The sequence below is a fragment of the Glycine soja genome, chromosome 18 (genome assembly GCF_004193775.1).
Source record: "Glycine soja cultivar W05 chromosome 18, ASM419377v2, whole genome shotgun sequence".
In the NCBI taxonomy this organism is placed as follows: Eukaryota; Viridiplantae; Streptophyta; class Magnoliopsida; order Fabales; family Fabaceae; genus Glycine; species Glycine soja.
Genome location: NC_041019.1, coordinates 12,555,479 through 12,576,033, shown reverse-complemented (window position 1 = coordinate 12,576,033; position 20,555 = coordinate 12,555,479). Strand labels below are relative to the sequence as shown.

At 34.4% G+C, this 20,555-nt stretch overlaps 1 protein-coding gene across 2 annotated transcripts in view; it reads right to left on the bottom strand.

Moving 5' to 3' along the window:
* Positions 1 to 14,450, bottom strand: part of LOC114396601 (callose synthase 7-like) — an 83,294-nt gene extending 68,844 nt beyond the window's left edge. The window contains exons 1-8 of one of the 2 annotated variants that reach the window (XM_028358666.1): positions 14,126 to 14,450; positions 13,728 to 13,869; positions 8,776 to 8,907; positions 3,987 to 4,087; positions 3,548 to 3,660; positions 3,378 to 3,465; positions 3,172 to 3,282; positions 2,911 to 3,060 (exon numbers count right to left, since the gene is read on the bottom strand). In XM_028358666.1, the coding sequence (XP_028214467.1) occupies positions 2,911 to 3,060; positions 3,172 to 3,282; positions 3,378 to 3,465; positions 3,548 to 3,660; positions 3,987 to 4,087; positions 8,776 to 8,907; positions 13,728 to 13,869; positions 14,126 to 14,173 (885 nt within the window). In that variant the 5' untranslated portion in view covers positions 14,174 to 14,450. Of the gene's footprint in view, positions 1 to 2,910; positions 3,061 to 3,171; positions 3,283 to 3,377; positions 3,466 to 3,547; positions 3,668 to 3,986; positions 4,088 to 8,775; positions 8,908 to 13,727; positions 13,870 to 14,125 lie in introns of those variants that run through there. The other variant, XM_028358667.1, reaches the window with a different exon arrangement.
* Positions 14,451 to 20,555: the final 6,105 nt, after the last annotated feature.

Here is a 20,555-nt window from a genome sequence, read left to right as displayed (position 1 = left end):
TGTCAATTTATGGCTGCACCTCTAGACTCTCATTGGCCAATAGTGAAAAGAATACTAAGGTATCTCAAGGGAACTTTATCTCATGGATTACTTCTTTAGCCTGCTCTTGCTACAAGGCCCTTGGTTATCCATGCATTCTGTGATGCTGATTGGGCATCAAATGTGGATGACAGGTGTTCCACCTTAGGGGCTGCAATATTTCTTGGTCTAAACCTAATATCTTGGTGGTCCCGCGAACAAAAATTCACAGCCAGATCTAGCACTGAAGCTGAATATCGCAGTTTAGCTCAAACTTCCATTGAGTTAACTTGGATTCATGCTCTTTTAACAAAATTACAAGTGCCATTCACTACTCCTGTCCTTTTCTGTGACAACCAAAGTGTTGTGTCCATTGCTCACAACCTTGTGTTCCATAGTTATACAAAGCACATGGAAGTTGATGTCTTCTTCTTAGAGAAAAAGTTCTGGCCAAACAATTTTCAATTGTACATATTCCAGCCTTAGATCAGGCTGATGTGCTGATGAAGCCTCTTTGTTCAGCAAGATTTGAGATACTCAGAGACAAACTCAATATGAATAGTATTTCTTCTGAAAACTCTTCCCCTTGAGTTTGAGGGAGGATATTAGAATATTAGAGCATGTGTTGTAAAACTGTATAAATAGTTTGTAATTGTGTGTACTTGTAAGGACTGTTAGCCTTTGCTAACAACATTTATCTAGCATTAGATATCTAATAACAAAATTAGTTAGTTCAGTTAGTTAGTACAATTAGTTTGCTAGTTAATTCAGTTAGTCTGTTAGTTAGTATAGTTAGTTTGTTAGTTAATTCAGTTAACCTTTACTGTTAGTTGGTTAGATTCTGTTAGTGCTAGTGTAAAGGTTCAGAGGTCTATATATACCTCTCTTTGTAACCAACTCAGATTAACTTTTCAGTCTAGTAATAATCAGTCTTTTCTCTCAATTTTCTCATCTTTTCAAACACTTTCTCAGCTTCTCAAACACTTTATCACTTAGTTTTATCCAATATGGTGATTTAGCACATTTTTTTTACTCGAGGACTATAAGAATTACAAACATGTTTTTCTAACTGACATGAGTCACACTGTAACAGCGTAAGTGTAGAGGGACTAAGAACTAAAAGACGCAACTTCTCTAAGCTGGGATGATAAAGGCAGAGACGGGTAAGATCGGCAGAAGCAGTGGATTCACAGGCAATCGATGGTAAAAGGTGATACAATCCCTAGATGCATGTTCTGCTCCAATCATCTGTTTAGTTCATCGATCCTGAACCAGAACAAAATTATTAACAAACAAGATAAAGAAATTAAGGGAGCAAGTGAGTTTGCTAATGGAAATCAAATTGAAAGGACAACAAGGAACAAACAAGACAAAATTCAAAGGGAGGTTGGGAAGTGGGTGGGTTTTACCAATGCCACCAACTTTAATCTAACAATCATCTGCGAGAGTAACAGAAGACAAAGGGTCCAATAATGACTATTGAGAGAAAAAAATTGGTTACCGATCATATGATCAGAGGACCTTGAGTCAAGTATCCAAGGTCCAAGAGATGATGACTAAGAGACAAAGGCTACAGGATTACCAGATCGAGCTAAGACAGTAACAGACAAGGTAGATTGCTGGACTGCTCAAAACTAAAGGAATCATGATACTCGCTGGCAGAGAAAGTGACATCCTCAGTGGGGGCTGGATATTAGTGACCTAGGCAACATTTGTTGATTTCAACTAGTTTTGAACTTTGGTGTGGCACTTCGATTCAATGTGGCCATAATTTTTACAATAATTCGAACGATGATTCTTGCCAGCACAACCTCCTCCATGATATAAGTGTGAGACAACGGTGGAGGAATCAACAAAAGAGGAAAAGGCAAAGGAATGACCAAAAACATGAGGAGTGGAGAGACACAATAACTGTTCACTAACTATGTCATGAGTAGGAACAGTAGGGGCCAACAAAATCTGGTTATGCACCGAATCAATGTCATGTGGGAGACTAGGAAGAGTTAGAAGCATGAAGTACTGGTTACGTTGCCGATAAAAAGTCTCTGAATTAGAAGTGAAAGACATCAAATTGTTATAATCATTAGCAATCAAACGATCGAGCTTACCAAGATACGTCTACATATGCATATTCTCAAGTTTTGTGGACAACATAGTGGTTATCACACTGTAGAGACAATGAACATCGTTGGAGTCAACTTTCTTGGCTTTGCTCCAAACCTCATAACCTGTGTCAAATGCCTGGTATGAAATTTGAAGATTAAGAGCAATAGAGTACCAAAGGACGTTGCACAAAGAGGTGTCTATTTGGCGCCAAAGGGCTAGATCCTTATTGGGAATGTCCGTAACCTTAGCTGTCAAGTGGTCAGCATGTCCTTGACCATGAAACCAAAGTTTGACAATGGCTGCCCAGGTAGTATAATTGGCGGATCCAGTCAATTTTTCACATGGAATGAATGGGACGTTAGTAAACGTCATGGCTGAAGTGGGGTCCAAAGAATTTTCAGTGGAAGGAGTTTCGGAGGCCATGAAAGGCATAGAGGGAATGAAAACATGCAGAACAACATGGTTATGTAGCAAAGAAAAGCAAAAATAACTCTATTCTTCCCTTCCTCTCTTTTTGTTCTACGGTTTTATGGTTTTGTTTTATGTTTTCATGGTATATGCTGTCTTGCTTTAACAAAATCAAATAACTAAAAAAAAACAACCCTTCAATTATTAACTGTTATATCTAACGGCTCACAAAAGTGTGGCACGGTGCAATGCTAGACCGTGGCACGTTAGATTCCGTCTAGGTGTGGCACCTAATTCTCACCTACATTTGTAACCAGGATAATTTCATATTAAAGTGAGATTAGGAAATAGAAGGGGGAGGGGGAAAATATTCATTACCTGAAACCCAAAAACAAAGGCAATCCAATCAAGTATATCATTCACTTCTTTAAGCCTCTCCATAGGCACTGTAGAATCGTCAGGTCTTGCATGAATTATGGGCATTGGAAGATTATCCACGTTACATAAAGCAGCAATTGCTGCTTTGATCTATAATGTTCAAGAAAAAGAAAACAAGCAGATTAAAAATTTAAAATTTCTGAGCAATTATATTATTGGCAGAAGCAAAACATACAATGTATATGTCCCAGACATACAAACCTCGGGAAGTTCCATGATTGCTGGTTTAACACCAACAGCATATAATGGAAGGATATTATAGTGTTCATATCGTCCCCTCTTATGCTCAACATCCTCAGCGTACCTTCTTGTCTGGCAATAAAACAACATCCTTAGTCCATGTCCGAACTATGTTTACAAGTATTATACAAATTTTAGTCATGGTAGCCTAATCAAGCAAAACAAACCTTTTCCTCAATATTTTGTGGAGATACCATAGTCTTTAGCACTTCATACAATACAGTGGCAATCTGAACATTCTTAGCCATCTCCTCCCTTCAAGAGCAATATCAGAAGAATCAGACATCATAACACAATTCATAAAACTTGAAAGCACAAGTTTAAGATTAAGCCTCACGGTCTTTGATTAAATTCTCCATCCCGGATTTTCTTTTCATAGAAATGTTGGTAGTAGGTCTGCAGCTCCCTAGCATCAGTTCTTAGAGCATGTCTTGCTGTAAGCTCCTCTTCCTGCAATCTTGAAATTTAAAAAATGTTTAATAATCAACTACTTGTTTCTCAATTTTTGGGTAGGAATTAAGAAATGACTGCTGTTCCTATTCATAAATGATCAACCTATATAGCCATAACATAATCATTGTCTAATGTTAATATTTTCCTGATAAAAAGAAGATTTTTATTAAAAAGAAAAAGAGAATACCTATATGGCTGAGATTAATTTTTAAGAACTGATGAATCAACAGGACACCCATCATTACTAGCACATAGACACCAAAGATAACAAAACAGAACATTCAAAAACTATAAGAACTGTAAGAAAATAAAAGCCAGTGTACCTTTTCCAGTTTGTGCAATAGGTAACATTTGAACTGACGAACACCAGGCCCACTTGATGTTGGATCCATTGAATGGGCCTTCTTAAATGCATGGAAGCGGCCTAATTAGAAAAACAAAGAAACATCAATATTATATACTCTTCCGCAAATATACAAGGTAAAAACACCTTTGAGATGCTGAAGGAATGCTTCCGTTCCATTTTGTTGTTTCATTTCCCTTTTACTAATATTCATTTTGTTATATCCTTTTTCTTCTCTGTACTGTTTGGATTATGTTAAACAAAGCAAACTTAGTTTTACTGAAACTGCCCTTAGAAAAAAGGATTGTCAAGTGAGTATAGTTGGAGGTTCATCTCCCTCACGGAGACCAGATAGAAATGGGTTAGTTTCTGCCAGACTTTGAAGTCTATCTATGAGAAACCATGTGTTGGTCTTTTGACTTTTGAGGAATACATGAATATATGAAGCACCAACAACTTGGTTTTTTTTGCCTACTACATGCTTTTTATTGAATGATTATTTGTCCATTTTGATTGTTTCTTCATTTCTTTTTCCCTGTAACTTGAGGGGATTCTTTTACAGATCTCCTGTAAGAGACTTTATAACATCCCATGATGATTACTACCATATTCTTTTGGGGTTAGCCATGCACAATAAATTCAGGCTACACATCGTTTCATTTTTAAAACATGTGGACTCTCCACCACCACTCTTGCAAAACCTTTATGATAGAGTTGAGAGAAGAATGTAGTCTAGAGGGACAGAAAAGTTTAAATTAAGGGGGCGTGGTGTTTGCCACTGTATTGTATGAAGTGTAGAGGGACTCTCAAATGCATGGAAGTGACCTAATTAAACAAGAAAACCTCAGTACCATATACTCTTCTGCAAATATAACTTAAAAACATCTTTGACAAGCTGAAAGAATGTTTCAATTATATTTAGTTGTTTCATTTCATTTTTTAGATGTTGACTTTAAATTTGTGTTCACTGTCAGAGTAACAATTCTGCAAACAGAATCTAGCTTCAATGTGATACTTTACAATACAGGCTGTTTTGGGTATATTTTTACTAATATTTATTTTGTTATATGCTTTTTCTTCTGAGTTCTGTTAAACAGACCAAATTTAAGTTCAATAAAACTGCCCTGAGAAAAAATAATATTTAGTGAGTATAGTTGGAGGTTCATCTCCCTCATGCGGACTAGATAGAAAAGGGTTAGTTTCTGCAAAATCAGAGAATTTGAAGTCTATGTATGAGAAACCACATGTTGGTTTTTTGAGGAATATATAGGAACCCACTGGAGTAGAATCAGTAGTGAAACAAGTTCAGACAACTGAGACAAGTGACAACTAAAGTCACCATTTTTCATAAATAAACTTTTATAGCATATAAAAGGCAGATGCAGTTTGAAGTAAAGCATATGAGAACAATTTCTAGCAGAAAATGGCTAAAATATGTTCATGCTCCTTGATATATACTCGAGTTTTGCATTTACTCCGTGATAAATTTTTCCTTTGGTTTTGCTCCTTGATATTTGAAATTTTTTGTTATAGGACCCTACTGTTAGCTTTTGTCAATTTGGCGCTGACGTGTCCATTAAGTTGATATGTCAGCATGCCACGTATTCTGCGATATGTGCTCGAAGGAGTTAGTGTTTTGCATTTGCTCTCTAGAATTTCAAGGTTTTTGCATCAGCTCCCTATAATTTCTGGGGTTTCTGCATTTGCTGCCTATAATTTCATCCTTTGAGCACATGTGACAACATATGTGGCATGGTGACATGTCAGCTTAACACACGTCAGCACCATATTGATGGAAGCTAACGGCAGGAACCTATAACAAAAATTTTCAAATATCAGGGAGTAAAAATGAAGGAAAAATTTATGAGGGAGCAAATGCAAAACTTGAGTATATATCAGACAGCACAAACATATTTCAGTCACAGAAAATCTATCTGTACATTTACAGAAAATATTTCTCTAATCAATGGTAAAAAGAATTAGAAATGGTGATAGATGATAGTAACATGAATCATATAAAGACAACTTTAGTTTTTGTCTTCACTAAATACTCCGTGTCAAGAAAGATGGCAAACAAAAGAATTACAGGAGGCTTTGGTGTTTACAAAAATTGCTCTGCATATTTGGTATAGATTGTTGTGGGGAAATAATCACTTATTTTTAAAAAGCTATCTCAGAAATCTGATAAAAATAAGTCACTATTTCTTTAAAATAAGTTGAACAAACATGCATTAGGGTATTTTTCTCCTGTGTCCCACCCTTTATGGACAATATATTTTGTAGGTCAGTTCTTATCTACTCCTTTATCTCAGCTAAAGTTTAAATTACTGCTATTCGATCATCAACACCCCTATGCCATATCAGGTATGTTATTCCCGCCAATAATAGTCAAGAAACAATACAAGATTGGATAATGTCTTATACAGAGGATACATAAAATATCAACATCCAAGAAATGCACAAACTGTCTTAGTAAGAATGCTGGAAATAAAAGCATTAACACATTAAGTGTCCTAATAGGAGTTGTTCATATATAAATTACTGAGTTTGGAGAATAAAGAATCCTTATTAACATAAAAACAGAATACCCCAATAAGGTAAGCTGACTTGCACACCACCGAGAAGTTTGAAAGAAAGCTCCGAGCAACTATCACTACTCTCACATTAATGTTGTTTTACATAATTCTATATGTATTAGAAGGAGTGAAAGCCCTTAAACAAAATTCTAAGTAATTAATGTGGTCAAATTGTAAAAAGGAGAAATATGAGTTTGTGCTTGACAATTCTGCAGTCATAAGGAATTTCCTTTGATTTGATATGCACTTGAATTGTCCTTTCCAAAGTGTTGTGAACACCTTCTGCTGGGTTAAGCCCCTCATGTCATGAAGTTTAAATGATAACAAACTGAAAAGAAGCAAATTCTAACCCTTTTGAAGTTTGAACATAAGTTACAAATAGATTGCTTTGAAATGTGATTATAAAAACAGAACTTGATGATAACATCACAAAGAGCATAGATGAAGCTTAAGACGTATCTGTCACAAAGATCATAGCCTCCAGAAACAAAGTCTACTCTTCAAAAGCAACTTAATCACAAGAAAAGTTTATCAAAAGCATACTAGGCTGAACATACTTTCAGAATATTAAAGTACAGCAAGATCAGAAGTTGCATATGATTAGAAGCATGCTCAAAAGATGAATTTGTCAAAGGTAGAAAGATCAGAAGCTACATATGATCAAAAGATCCATTAGAATATGGAAACTGAACAAGGAATGAGACAAGCATACCAGCATTATTCAGAAGCTATAAAAGTGCAATATTAGAAGCAGCTTGTTTAGAACTAAACTAATATGTGTTTAGAAGCAAGAACCTACATATAAATGCAAACAAAGCAAAAAGAAAACTAGAAGACTGATGCACAAGCACTTCAATATTCAGAATCACCTAAAAGAAGCATCTTGTAGGAAACAATATTCGGAAGCATCATTCTTACAGATTGCTAAACCTATTAGAGAATATGCCTATGGAAATCCAACTCACAATAGTTATCAAGAATTTAAATTCAAATAGCAGTTGGGATTTCGAAAACTGAAAAAGGACACCATAAGTAGCAAAAGAGATAAATAGATCATTCAATGCACAATTGAATTGAAAAGACAATATACATACAACTTCTTATGACCATTTAATTTGATTGAGTTTGAATGTCTCTTAAGAGCCATGAATAGATAATTGCCTAAAAACTTAAAAATGCATCCTTCATTCGTAAAGCTTAATGTAAGGAAGGAAGATAACATATATGATTTCAGAAATTTGTGTTTCTAGAAAATTCTACTTTGGACAGAGATTCCTTTTGCAAACACTCCAGAGTCTGTCTCCATCATTTGGAATATCTGAAAGAGTGTTTGCATAGATCTGTACATCACTATGGATCCACACAATGAGTGATTTAAGAGAGAGAAAATGAGTTTGTTCAATGAATAGGAAAAGAATACTCATGTATTTTTGTGAAATTGCAGTGAAAATCCTACAGGAGACAAGGACTAGATGTATCTCAAGGTTGAGGGTAAATCAGTATAAAAATCCCTACATGGAATATTCTCTGTTATTGTTTGCTACTCATATTCTGATTTATTGAGTTTTCGTTTTAGAAATACATTTTATTTAAGTTATATAATTGAATGTCAAACTTTCAAATCAATATAAATCAGTTTTAGACTTCAAAAGCAGCGTACTAGTAATTTGTATCAGAAAAGTTGCTTCTAATAATTATTAGAAATAGTATGTTGTAAACAGTTGTGGAAAACTAGCTTCCCAATACATAAATAAACTATGACTGTACTATCTATTCAGTATTCAAGCGTGAGAAAGCATTTCCTTGTTCCTCACAACTTCTTACGTGAGAAAGTGTGAAACACCTAGAGCATAAAAATCATAAGCTGTTTTTATTTTGTGCAGAAAATGTCTTAGTAGTCAACCTCCATTCTAGTGACTCTCTGATCCACTTCAACTTTCAGCTTACAAGGGGCTATTAGAGATGTAAAATGTAATTTACAAATTAGTAAGGTCAATTAGAAAATTAGTTCTTATTTATTATATAAGCCCCATTGTACTCCTTGTAAAATTCCGTTAATCATTTTCAACACATTCTTCTTTGCAGTTCTATACTTTTTTTATTTCTCAAATCTCTCTTTTGAACCATAATTTCTAACAATGATCAAGCAAACAAAAAAAATAATCAAAACCTGATGAAATTAAAAATACTCACAAAGATACGCAACTCTAGGATTCTCCTCCTCAATCTCATTTGCTGCTCTGAGAATAGGCACAAGCACAGCAATTGAAGAAGGCACCACCTCTGAGTCTACCATGCCTGGCTCTACCCCAAGTTCTATTGAAGCTGTATGAAGAAATGGAGTTAGTTACTTCAGTTAGAGGGTAGTTAGACTAGTTGGCAATTAGTTAGAATGGAGTTAGTTACTAAGTTTGTTAAGCTGGATATAAAGCACTGTGTATGCAACCTTGTATCCAATAATCATCAATAATATTTTGCAGATTTCCTTGCTGCACAAAGCTCTCTATCAATATGGTATCAGAAGAAATACACTTCTTCCACTTTCTCTGATTTCCTTCTAGCTTTTCTTCTCCTTTTTCTCTTTGGTTTCATGGGTGCCATGGATGATTCTAATCCCTTCCTCATACAAACCAGTGATAATCCTGGTTTGAGCCTCGTCACTCATCCTTTATCTGGAGAGAATTATAATTCTTGGAAGAAAGCCATCAAGATGGCACTTCTTGGCAAAAATAAATTCGGTTTTGTGGATGGTTCCATTCTCAAACCTCCATTAGAGCACTCCAGTAATGCTTTATGGCAGCAAAATGAAAGCATCATTGCTTCTTGGCTTCTCAACTCTCTTACAAAGGAGATACAAGTAAGCATCCTTCATTGTTCCACTGGTCAAGCTATTTGGAATGATCTTAAGGAGAGATTTGAATAGAGGAATGGTCCCTTGATTTTCCAGTTGAAACATGAACTAGCAAATCTACAGTACGGTTCTATGTTTGTCTCATCCTATTATTCCAAGCTACGATCCATTTGGGAATCAATTTCTGAATTAAAGCCTGCACATTTATGCACCTGCAATGGCATTCGTCCTTGGCATGACTATGCACAGATGGAGTATGCCATACATTTCTTTATGGGACTCAATGAATCCTATAGTTCAATTCGGGGTCAGATTCTTTCTATGGATCCTTTCCCTTCCATTAATCAAAATTTTTCTCTAGTGGTTCAAGAAGAAAAACAGAGAGAGATTGGTACTTCTGTTTCTGCTCTCCACTCCACAAATGATGCTTCACGATCTCATGCTTTTGCTGTTAAGGATTCTAGATATCAGTTTGATCACAAGGTTAGTGCTACTTCCAGAAATCGACCTCTCTGTGCACATTGTGTTCGACTTGGCCATACTCAAGATAAGTGTTTCAAGTTACATGGTTTTCCTCCCAATTACAAGAAGAATAAACCTTCTTCTTCTAATACTAAAAGCAAAACAGTGAATCAAGTCTCAACATCCACTTTTGTTCCTGACTTTCATCTCACTGCTCAGCAATATAGCCAACTCATGAGTTTGCTTCAAGCACACACTTCAAATGTTGTTACTCCCGATATTGGATCTTCTAACACTAGTATGGTCTTGTCTGCTTCTTTAACTAAGTTTCCTCAAAATTCTTGGATTGTTGATTCGGGTGCAAGCACTCACATTGTTTGTGCCATTGATCTCTTTGATTCCTATCACTATGTCTCAAATCAAATTGTTAAATTACCTAATAATGCAGTTGTCCCAGTCATTGCAGTTGGCACTGTGCATTTATCTCCTTCTCTAACTCTCCATAATGTGTCTTTCATTCCCAACTTTACATTTAATGTCCTTTCAGTCAGTGCCCTCCTTACCAATTCATCTTATTCTGTTTGTTTTTCTTCCAACCAATTTGTCATACAGGAAATGCCTCATTGCAAGAAGATTGGTAGAGGGGATCTCCTTCATGGACTTTATGTCTTGAACCTCAAGGATACTCATTCCACTTGCAATGTTTTTTTATCATAATTCCTGTATAAATGTTGTTTCCAGCACTTGTATTCAAGCCATTAATTGGCATAACCGATTTGGCCATGTATCAGACAATGTTTTAAAAATATTGAGTAATAAAATTCCTTTTGCCTTACCTAATGAGTTCTCCACCAAAAGTTGTTATGTGTGTCCTATTGCTAAGTTTCATAGACTATCTTTACCTTCTGTTAATCATGTTTCTGCTCAGCCCTTTGACTTGATTCATTGTGACATTTGGGGACCTTATAAGCATTCAACTTATGCTAACTATCAATACTTCTTAACAATTGTGGATGACTGTTCACGATTTACATGGATTTTTCTGCTCAAACATATATCTGAAGCATCAACTGTAATCATGAAGTTTTTTGCAATGGTCAAGACTCAATTTGCAGCTTCAATCAAATGTCTAAGATCAGATAATGCTCAGGAGTTAGCTCTTACAGATTTCCTAGCATCTCAAGGCACCTTACATCAGTTTTCTTGTGTTGAAAGACCTCAACAAAATTTTGTTGTTGAATGGAAGCATCAACATTTACTTAATGTTGCTAGAGCATTATTTTTTCAGTCCAAGGTGCCTATAACCTTTTGGGGAGAGTGTGTGGTTACTGTTGCTTTCCTTATCAACAAATTGCCTTCACCATTGCTGAAACAAAATACTCCATACCAAGTTCTTTATTGTTCTGCACCTGATTATTCAATTTTGAGATCTTTTGGTTGCCTTGCCTTTGCAGCTACTTTGAATTCTGAGAGGAATAAATTCTCCCCAAGAGCAGTCCCTTTTGTGTTTGTTGGTTATCCACAAGGAATCAAGGGGTACAGCTGTATAACCTGCAGACTAGAAAATTTTATGTTTCAAGGGATCTAGTTTTTCATGAGAACATTTTCCCTTTTCAAACTTTACCAAATACATCTCAAGAACATAATTTCCTTAGTGACCTAGTTGTTTCCCTACCTATTCTTGAATCTATGTCCTCAACCATTCAACCTAGAATCATTGAACCCAATATTTCTCATGCCACAAATAACCTGTCTATTCAATTATCTGATTCTGCAGTCGATACTAGCATTAATGCCTCATCTGCTTTGCCTTCTCCTTCTTTGAGAAGATCCATTAGAACATCAAACCCTCCACCTTATCTTCTTGATTACATTAGACCTCAACCTTGACAGAAATCTCACCCTATACAAGATCATTGCTCTTTGGTTCATCTCAACTCTCCTTATAAGGACTTCCTCAGGTTTCCACCATCTATGAGCCATAATTTTATTATCAAGCTGCTCCTTTTCCAGAGTGGCGCCAAGCCATGACAGCTGAGATCAAAGCTTTGGAATCCAATAACACATGGACTTTGGTTCCTCTTCCAATTGGTAAACAATGCATTAGCTACAGGTGGGTGTACAAAGTGAAATTCAAACCTGATGGCACTATGGATCGCCACAAAGCTAGATTGGTAGCTAAGGGTTACACACAACAAGTTGGTATTGATTTTTTTTATACTTTCTCTCCAGTTGCTAAACTTACATCAGTTAGAGTCCTTTTGGCTGTTGCAACTGCTAAAAACTGGCCAATCTTACAACTTGATATGGATAATGCCTTCTTGAATGGTGGTCTATTTGAGGAAGTTTATATGGAACTTCCAAAAGGGTACACTTCAGTTGATAAAAATCTTGTTTGCAGGCTCAACAAATCCATTTATGGCCTTAGAAAAGCTTCTAGACAATGGTTTTGTAAACTCTCAACAACATTAATTGCTAATGGTTTCTCTCAATCAAAGAATGACTATTCTCTTTTTACCATTGACAAAGGTGCTTCCCTGGTTGTTCTGTTGGTCTATGTAGATGACATTTTGCTTGCTGGCCCAAGTGCTACATGTGTTCATTCTATTCAGGCCAAGCTTCAAGCTTTGTTCATACTAAAGATCCTTGGTTCCTTACAATATTTTCTAGGCCTAGAAGTTGCAAAGTCTAGAAAGGGCGTTGTCTTGACTCAGTGAAAATATGCCCTTTCTCTGTTAGAGGATACTGGTTTTCTTTGCTGCAAACCATCCTCCCTTCCAATGGATCCAAATTTAAAGCTCAACATGCTCAGTGGTGATTAACTGCCCGATCCCTCAATGTATAGGCATTTACTTGGTCGCCTCATGTACCTAACTATTTCAAGGTCGGATATTACATTTGTTGTTAACAAGCTAAGCCAGTACATTCAGCATCCAAGGACACCTCATCTAGATGTTGTGCATCATCTCCTACAATATATCAAGGGCACTCCAGGTCAAGGTCTCCATTTTCCAGCAAGTAACTCCTTTAACTTATCTGCCTATGCTGATGCTGATTGGGGAGGATGTTTGGACACACGCAGATCGAAATCTGGTTCCTGTGTGTTTCTAGGAGATGCTTTAATATCATGGAAATAAAAAAAGCAATCCACTGTGTCTAAATCTTCAGCAGAGGCAGAATATCGGGCTCTCTCCTCAGTCTCTAGTGAAGTAATTTGGCTAAGACGATTGCTACTACACATTGAGATTACCATCCCATATGCCATGCTTTTCTGTGATAGCAAATTTGCAATTGATCTAGCATCCAATCCAGCTAATCATGAGCAATCTAAACACATTGATATTGATTATCACTTCATTCGTGAGTTAGTGCAGTCCAACATCCTTAAGCTTGTTCATGTGAAATCTCAACACTAAGTTGTTGATGTCTTCACAAAGCCCTTAATGCTTCTAACTTTCTCTTCCTTTATCCACAAGTTGGGACTCATTAACATTTACTCTCCAACTTGAGGGGGTATTAAAGTTGTATGAAGAAATGGAGTTAGTTACTTCAGTTAGAGGGTAGTTAGACTAGTTGGTAATTAGTTAGAATGAAGTTAGTTACTAAGTTTGTTAAGCTGGATATAAAATAGTGTGTATGCAACCTTATATTCAATAATCATCAATAATATTTTACAGATTTCCTTGCTGCACAAAGCTCTCTATCAATAAATTCCCCTTTCCCAAGTCCACATTGAAGAATTTAAAGCAATTTTAGAATGTCGAAAAACATATTATGTACATACAAATCACAACTTATAAATCTCAATATGAGAGAGAGAGAGATTGTGTACCTTGATCCACGGGTATGGGTGATTTGTCAGCATTCATTAACCGTCTATTCGGGTTACGATCAAGTAACCGTCGTATTACAGCGGGAATATGAGAGAGAGATTGTGTACCTTGATTCACGGGTGATTTGTCACCATTCACTAACTGTAAATAATATTCGTCAGCGGCAACCTCTCGCTGGACATCAATTAAATTACCCAACCCATAACGAGATATTCAAAACACAAGGCCAATACAATATTCATCAATTGTCATAATAATAACTATTGACCATAAATAATATTTTTTATAACTAAAAGAATAATTACTGATCATTGATTAGTGCTAATCCACGCAATAAACTAACATTAGATAAATAATGTAACACATAAACACATTGCTAGCTAGCAGGGGCCCTCACCCTCTTTGATGGCTGCTTATCAATCTCAAAGAGGACCCTTTGTGCCATTGGTGCTGGCCAGGGTCCTATCACCACAAACACAACCAATGCAACAAGGTTTGTTAAGGTTTCTTCCTCAATTTTCTTCTTTTTCTCCTTCACCACTCAGAAAGCACCACAGGCACTGGGGTTTGAGTGAAGAGTGAAGGAAGCTAAAGTTACCATCTTTTTGTACTGGGATAGAAGAAGGAGTCAAAAAGATTGATACCTTAATTGACAGAGAGGTTTTCGGAATTCCTCTGGTAGCAGAGGTAAAGGAGAATGCAAGCAATAAAGAAAAAGAAGGGAACGGAGTGTGATGTAGTGCCGCTACTTCTTTTGTTATTTTATATATAGTGCTGCTACTTTTTTTACTGAGTTCCTTTTTCTTTTGGTGATAAACTAAAAGATCAAACTTGAGATGAAAGTTCACACATCGGATTGCATTTCTCTTTGTTTTTTTTGTGCGAACAGAGTCTTTCAAACTGTGATGTGAAGAAATGTTAATTCTTACACGCCAAGGAAACTAAGGATTTAGGAGTTTAGAGTTGCTATCATTCATTGTGTTTTCAAAAGAGTCTACAGAAAACATATAACAAATGGAAAATGGGTTTATCAAAGTTAGTGGAGAGCATTGGCGGATCCAGAAATTTTACTTATGGGGGCAACAAAATAATTTATAATAAAATGGCAATTATTTTCTTCCTCTAATTTATTTTGCTAGTTTAATTTGTTACTTTTATTATTTGCATGTTCAATTAGATAATTTTTTTTTTAACAATTCAATTACATATTTTACTTTTAAAATGTTCAATTAGGTAGTTTATTTTTTAAAATGGGTTTAATTTGGTTTTATTTAAAACTAATTTAGGTTATACTTATTAAAACTTTTAGAGCAAATGAAAGAATAATAAGACTAAATTGAATCCATTTTATAAAATAAAAGATCTAAATAAACCTTTTAAAAGTAAAGAATTATATTCAACCATTTTTAAAAAACGAGAGACCCTAATTGATCCAAGGAATAGCAACAAGTGGTGATAATTTTTTTTTTCTTTATCTATTTGGAGTCGTGTCAAGATATATTTTTAAGTCAATGACTTACTACGTATTTAGTACTAGAGGTGTGGTAATAGCAAAACTTAAAATAATAAAATGGTAAAATTAATATCAACATATTCTCTTTTTTATCTTATAATTTTCTTTATTCATTATTGAAATATAATATATATATATATATATATATATATATATATATATATATATATATATATATATATATATTATGGGGACACGGCTTTTTTTTTTATGCAGACAAATTCTTAAATATATTTAAAAAAGAAAATAAAATTCTTGTGGAGATAATTATCCCCATAGCTAATAGTGTGCATCCGGTGGTGATGTGCTCTATTTCCCTAATAATCCTAGAATAACTGCATTTGCGATTGTACTAAGTTTCCACAAAATTAATATGCTTGATTGGACTGTTTTATTTTGTATTTTATTAAAAATGAAAAATTATATTAATCAAACATGTATTGAATGGTAAAAGAAATGAATTATCTTATTTTAGAAATTATTTTTTCTTACTTTAATAATGGACCACTTTTATATTTTCAAAGGGTAAAAATTCAAATCTCTAATTTGAATACCGACATCCAATAGAATTGGTGCAATGTTGTAAGGTTCACTACTAGAAAGAATGGTTTTAATATTGCTACATTAACATCGATTTGTTAAAATCGATGTCAACAAAAATGCGATGGCATATTCGTAAATAACATGAGTTCGTTAACATAGACTTTTGAAAAAATCGATATTAACGAACTGATGTTAACGTCGGTTAACCAACATTGTGTTTTTTCTTTTATTGAATCTGTCTCCCCTTCTTTTCGTGCTCACTTTGAACCATTCCAACCCTCATCTCTCACTCTCACTCTCGCTCTCGTTCTCGTTCTTGCTCTCACTATGACTCTCGACGAAGGCACAACGACTCCTCAGTCTAACTCTCGCTCTCTACGTGGCAACACTTCAAGTCCCCAATCTCACTCTCACTCTCTATCACGTCTCCTGTCAGGTACCTACTCTTGTTTATTCTACTTTCTACGGTTGAGTTTTTGTTGCTACTTTATGCACTATAAGAGAAGTTTTTCGGTTTTCTTTAGTCTGTGATTGTGGTTGTGCTGATTGTTAAACCCGATTAGTAGTAGGTGATGATGGCTGAATAGTATTGTAACCATGGTTATCAAACTCTCAAGTTAACTCGCTAACTCTTTTGAGTTTATGAGTCCATTTGCCCTTTGCAAGTTGACTCGTGTGTAAACTTTCTTTTTTTAGTAGACTCTATAAACTCTAAGTAAACTTGGTGGACTCTCGAGTTTACCACAAGTTAACGAGTCAACAAGTTAAAAAAATTAGACCAAAATGTAAGTCATTTTAGGTTGTTTTATGTTTGTTTAGTGTTCAACATACCTTCATTTAGTGTGTTGTTCTCGAATAAAAAATTCTCACCTTTAATAACATCAAACCCATGTTTTCTAATAACATCAAACCTTCGATGAGAATGATCTATCACTACTATAACATTTGCAAGTTATTATCTAGTAATGATGCATTACTAGACTTGGTTATTTAAGTATTGTGAAATTTATGTTTACTATTTTGCTTTATTATATTGTTGAAATGTTTAATTGGTATGTTATTTATAGATATTTTGTAATTATTTTTATATGAAGTGGACACTTACGAGTCTACGAGTTGAATCTACAAGTCGAGTCTTTGGAACTCTCATGAGTTTACGTAAACTCTCGAGTTTGATAAGATTGGTTGTAACCACCACAAACACTGCAACTGCCACTACCACTACCAATGGCTGCTAATCCATAGGAAGTAGTAAATTTTGTCTTTGATTTTTTCTCCTTGCTATCGTGACAACCCATTTTGTCTGGTGAATGAAGATTTGGGAGGAAAAGAGATTGATTAATGAATGTTAGGGTGTAAATTTTTTTACAACAATATATGCCAATGTTTTTAAAGGACCACCCAAGAAAAAAAAAATCTTGTGCGTAGAGCCAGTGTCCAATACAAATACATGAATCTATTGAAAAATTTCATGATATAAGTTCAAGAGATAGAATGCTCATCAAGTCTTTTTCAAATATCATTGTCCACTGTGTTCCAGTTGTACAATAAAAATGTATTGGTATCATATTGTTATGGCAAGTCTATCTTGAAGTATCCAAGGAACTTTGCCATTTGAGGCATATAAGAATTTAGTTTGGAAGGTATTGGACTGCTTCACAAACTATAAATGTTACCTAATAGGTTTTTAGTTTCTACCCCTTCATTTTACTTGGACAGATATCATTGATATAAATATTATATTAGTTGCATGGAAGAAGCTCCTAGATACTACAAATAAAAGATATTTCCTACAGAATATTTCCCATGGAATTGATTCTGTCAGAAATATTTGAATTTCCCACGAAATTTTTCGAAGGATTAGATTCCGTCGAAAATTAAAAAAATTTCGACAGTATTTACCAATTACAAATTTTCCTTCGCAAAGTATATATTTAATATCTTTTTGACAAATTTTACCAAAGGAATCAGATCTGTCGGAATTTTAAATTATACCCAAACAACAAGGCCCCAACCCTAGCCCTCTCTCACTCATGTTTTCAACTTGATATCAGTGCACCTCTCACGCCTCTGTTGTGCTGTCCTATGAGCGACATTGTCGTGCCTTCGCTCTGAGCCCATGCCATCGTGCCGACACCACCGACATCATTTCAATTGTCATTGCAATTTAGAAGTGAGGTAAACCTTGTTACTTTGGGTTGTTTTGGGGTTGGAGAAAAAGACTTTTAGTGAAGAAAAGACTCAAAATTCAAAATTCAGAAATCCCTATACACTTCTCCTTCCATCTCTCGCTCACTCCATCTCTGTTCTCCTTCCATCTCTCACTCCCTCCATCTCTTCTTTCCTTCCTGTTTTTTTTCTTCCTTTTTTATTCCTTTCCCTAAAGCATAGATTGAAGAACACTAAAAAATGGTGCTACTGTTTGAGGAGAAAGCACAGACCAAAGAATTTTTGTTTCATTCCTACAACAACTAAGATTAAGGTTCGACATTACCCATTGAGTGCAATTTTGGTTAAATACTATGGCAACTTCTTTTCAGTTTTGAATTTTTTTTTTTAAAAAAGTTGGGTTTTAGGGTTGTTTTTTCTGATCTTAGAACAGGTAAGAGCTTTTTATTAGATGAAATCCCCATTCTATCTATTGTTAGGGTTTGAAATCCCCCTTTGGTAAGTTTATTTCTTTTTTCTTCTTGCTTTTGTTTTTTTTTTATGCTTTTGTTGCAAAGTTAGATTCAGAAATGTTTCATTTTATAGGCTTAAAACTCTTTCTGACTATGTTGTCACTCATTTTGTTACTCATGTTGTGCAATACTTTTGATTCTCATTTTTGGTTCAGTTTTTTCGATGCGTATTATAATTTTATTTCTTGAGTTTGTAGTCGCAAAAAAGATTTGTATTTATGAAAATTGAGTTCTCATGTTATAAAATGTGTATTTATATACCTTAATTTATTATAATTTGTTATATATTTATTTAAATTACATTGTTAATTTTAATGGAGTATAGTACTGCATTCAAGTATATTGATTTGTACATATATATATATATATATATGTATATATTGATTTTATTAAGTTAATTTTCTGATGCATCAAATGGTTTTCTATGTTTGATAGGATTAATGGATTGGACGGTAAAATATTGGCTTTAGTTTGAAATCCACTAGACTGTACTCATCCATCACATTAACAATAGTGGAATATATATTCACTAGAATTAATTTGATTTTTGAGCTAACATGTTATACGGTTAAATGCTCTTTCTCTTTCATTTACTTTTTGACCTCTTCAATTATATGCAAGTTCCTTCCAACTAAATATGACTACAATCAACTAAAACATTATATTTTCTCAAACTTTTTTCTGCATAATTTTAAAAACAGATGCATCTTATTTATCTACATAACATCACATTCCATCATTATCTACTCATTTATTCATCTTACAACTTAATAAGGGGCTGCTATTGTGATTTTTGAATCAGATATCAAATGCATCGTAACTTCAACATCTAATTCAAAAATATTCCCGTTCAATGAATGCACATTCACAGCTTCTATTTCAACCTCAGCCTCATATTGATTTTGCATAATAACCAAGAGCCAAATATCATTTTCTAATATTTACAGTTGCTACATGCTTTAAGGTTAAAGTTCCATGAGGATTTGTTGCCATTGTTCAACCATGCTAGTATATTTTATGGTAAATAATATAAATACAAAAAATAATTGCTAAATTATCAATGATAAATGATATAAAAGAAAAACAATTGAAATAATAAATTCTTTATAAAATAGGATTTTTGGAAGATTATTTCTGACAGAAATATCAGTCAGAAATTTCCAAACGATAGCAAAAAATTCATTAGTTAAAATTTTCTATAACCATTATTCGTCTGAAATTTTGAATTACCGACGGATTTTGATTATCGGAAATACTTTTTTTTTTGTAGTGAGATAAGCATGGTGCATAACTTTGAAAACGATTTTTGTCAGTTTGTGAATGTATCAGTTAGTAGATTTAGTTGGCTTGACAAAATTTACTTCGTGGAATCCAACTTTGAAAACATCAGACAAATGATCATTTTCAATTGGTCAAATGCACAAGCTACTATACATTATCCTTTTCCTAAAGAAATTTTCCATTTGTTAGTGGTTATTCTAAAAGGAATAATACTATTCACACAACAATTGCATTCACCATTATGCTCAAATGTACAACTAGCTTCATCTAAATTCAAGTGGCCCCATTAAGGCACCAAGTTACTATTTTACATATATGCTGATCATGTGTACACTGTACAATTGGGAGTGTTAAAGTTGTCACTTGTCAATGTAGGTTTCTTCCTCTCCTTGAACTATGCTTGCATTTTATTTGTTTATCCAAAGTAGATTATGGGTGCTAAGAGGATCAATGATTCTCTTTCTTGCATAATAAACTCGAAACTACTTGAAGAGAATTATTAACAGGTCAGTTATATTTTGTAATACATTTATTTTATCATTAGTATTTGACATCAATATTTTAATGGTACATTATGCATGCATGTTTCTCTTAACTAGTGCTTTGATAGGATCCAACGATAGTCAAGATAGTAAATCCAAGACTACTGTTAAATGGATTCGGATTAAAGTAAGTAATTTAAACAATGCTTGATGTCTTAAAATTACATTTTATTATTGTGTACACTAATTTTTTGGTTAACTTTGAATATCTCATAGAATTTAGTGTAATAAGCAAAGGGGAAGCATTGAATGCAGCTATTATGTGAT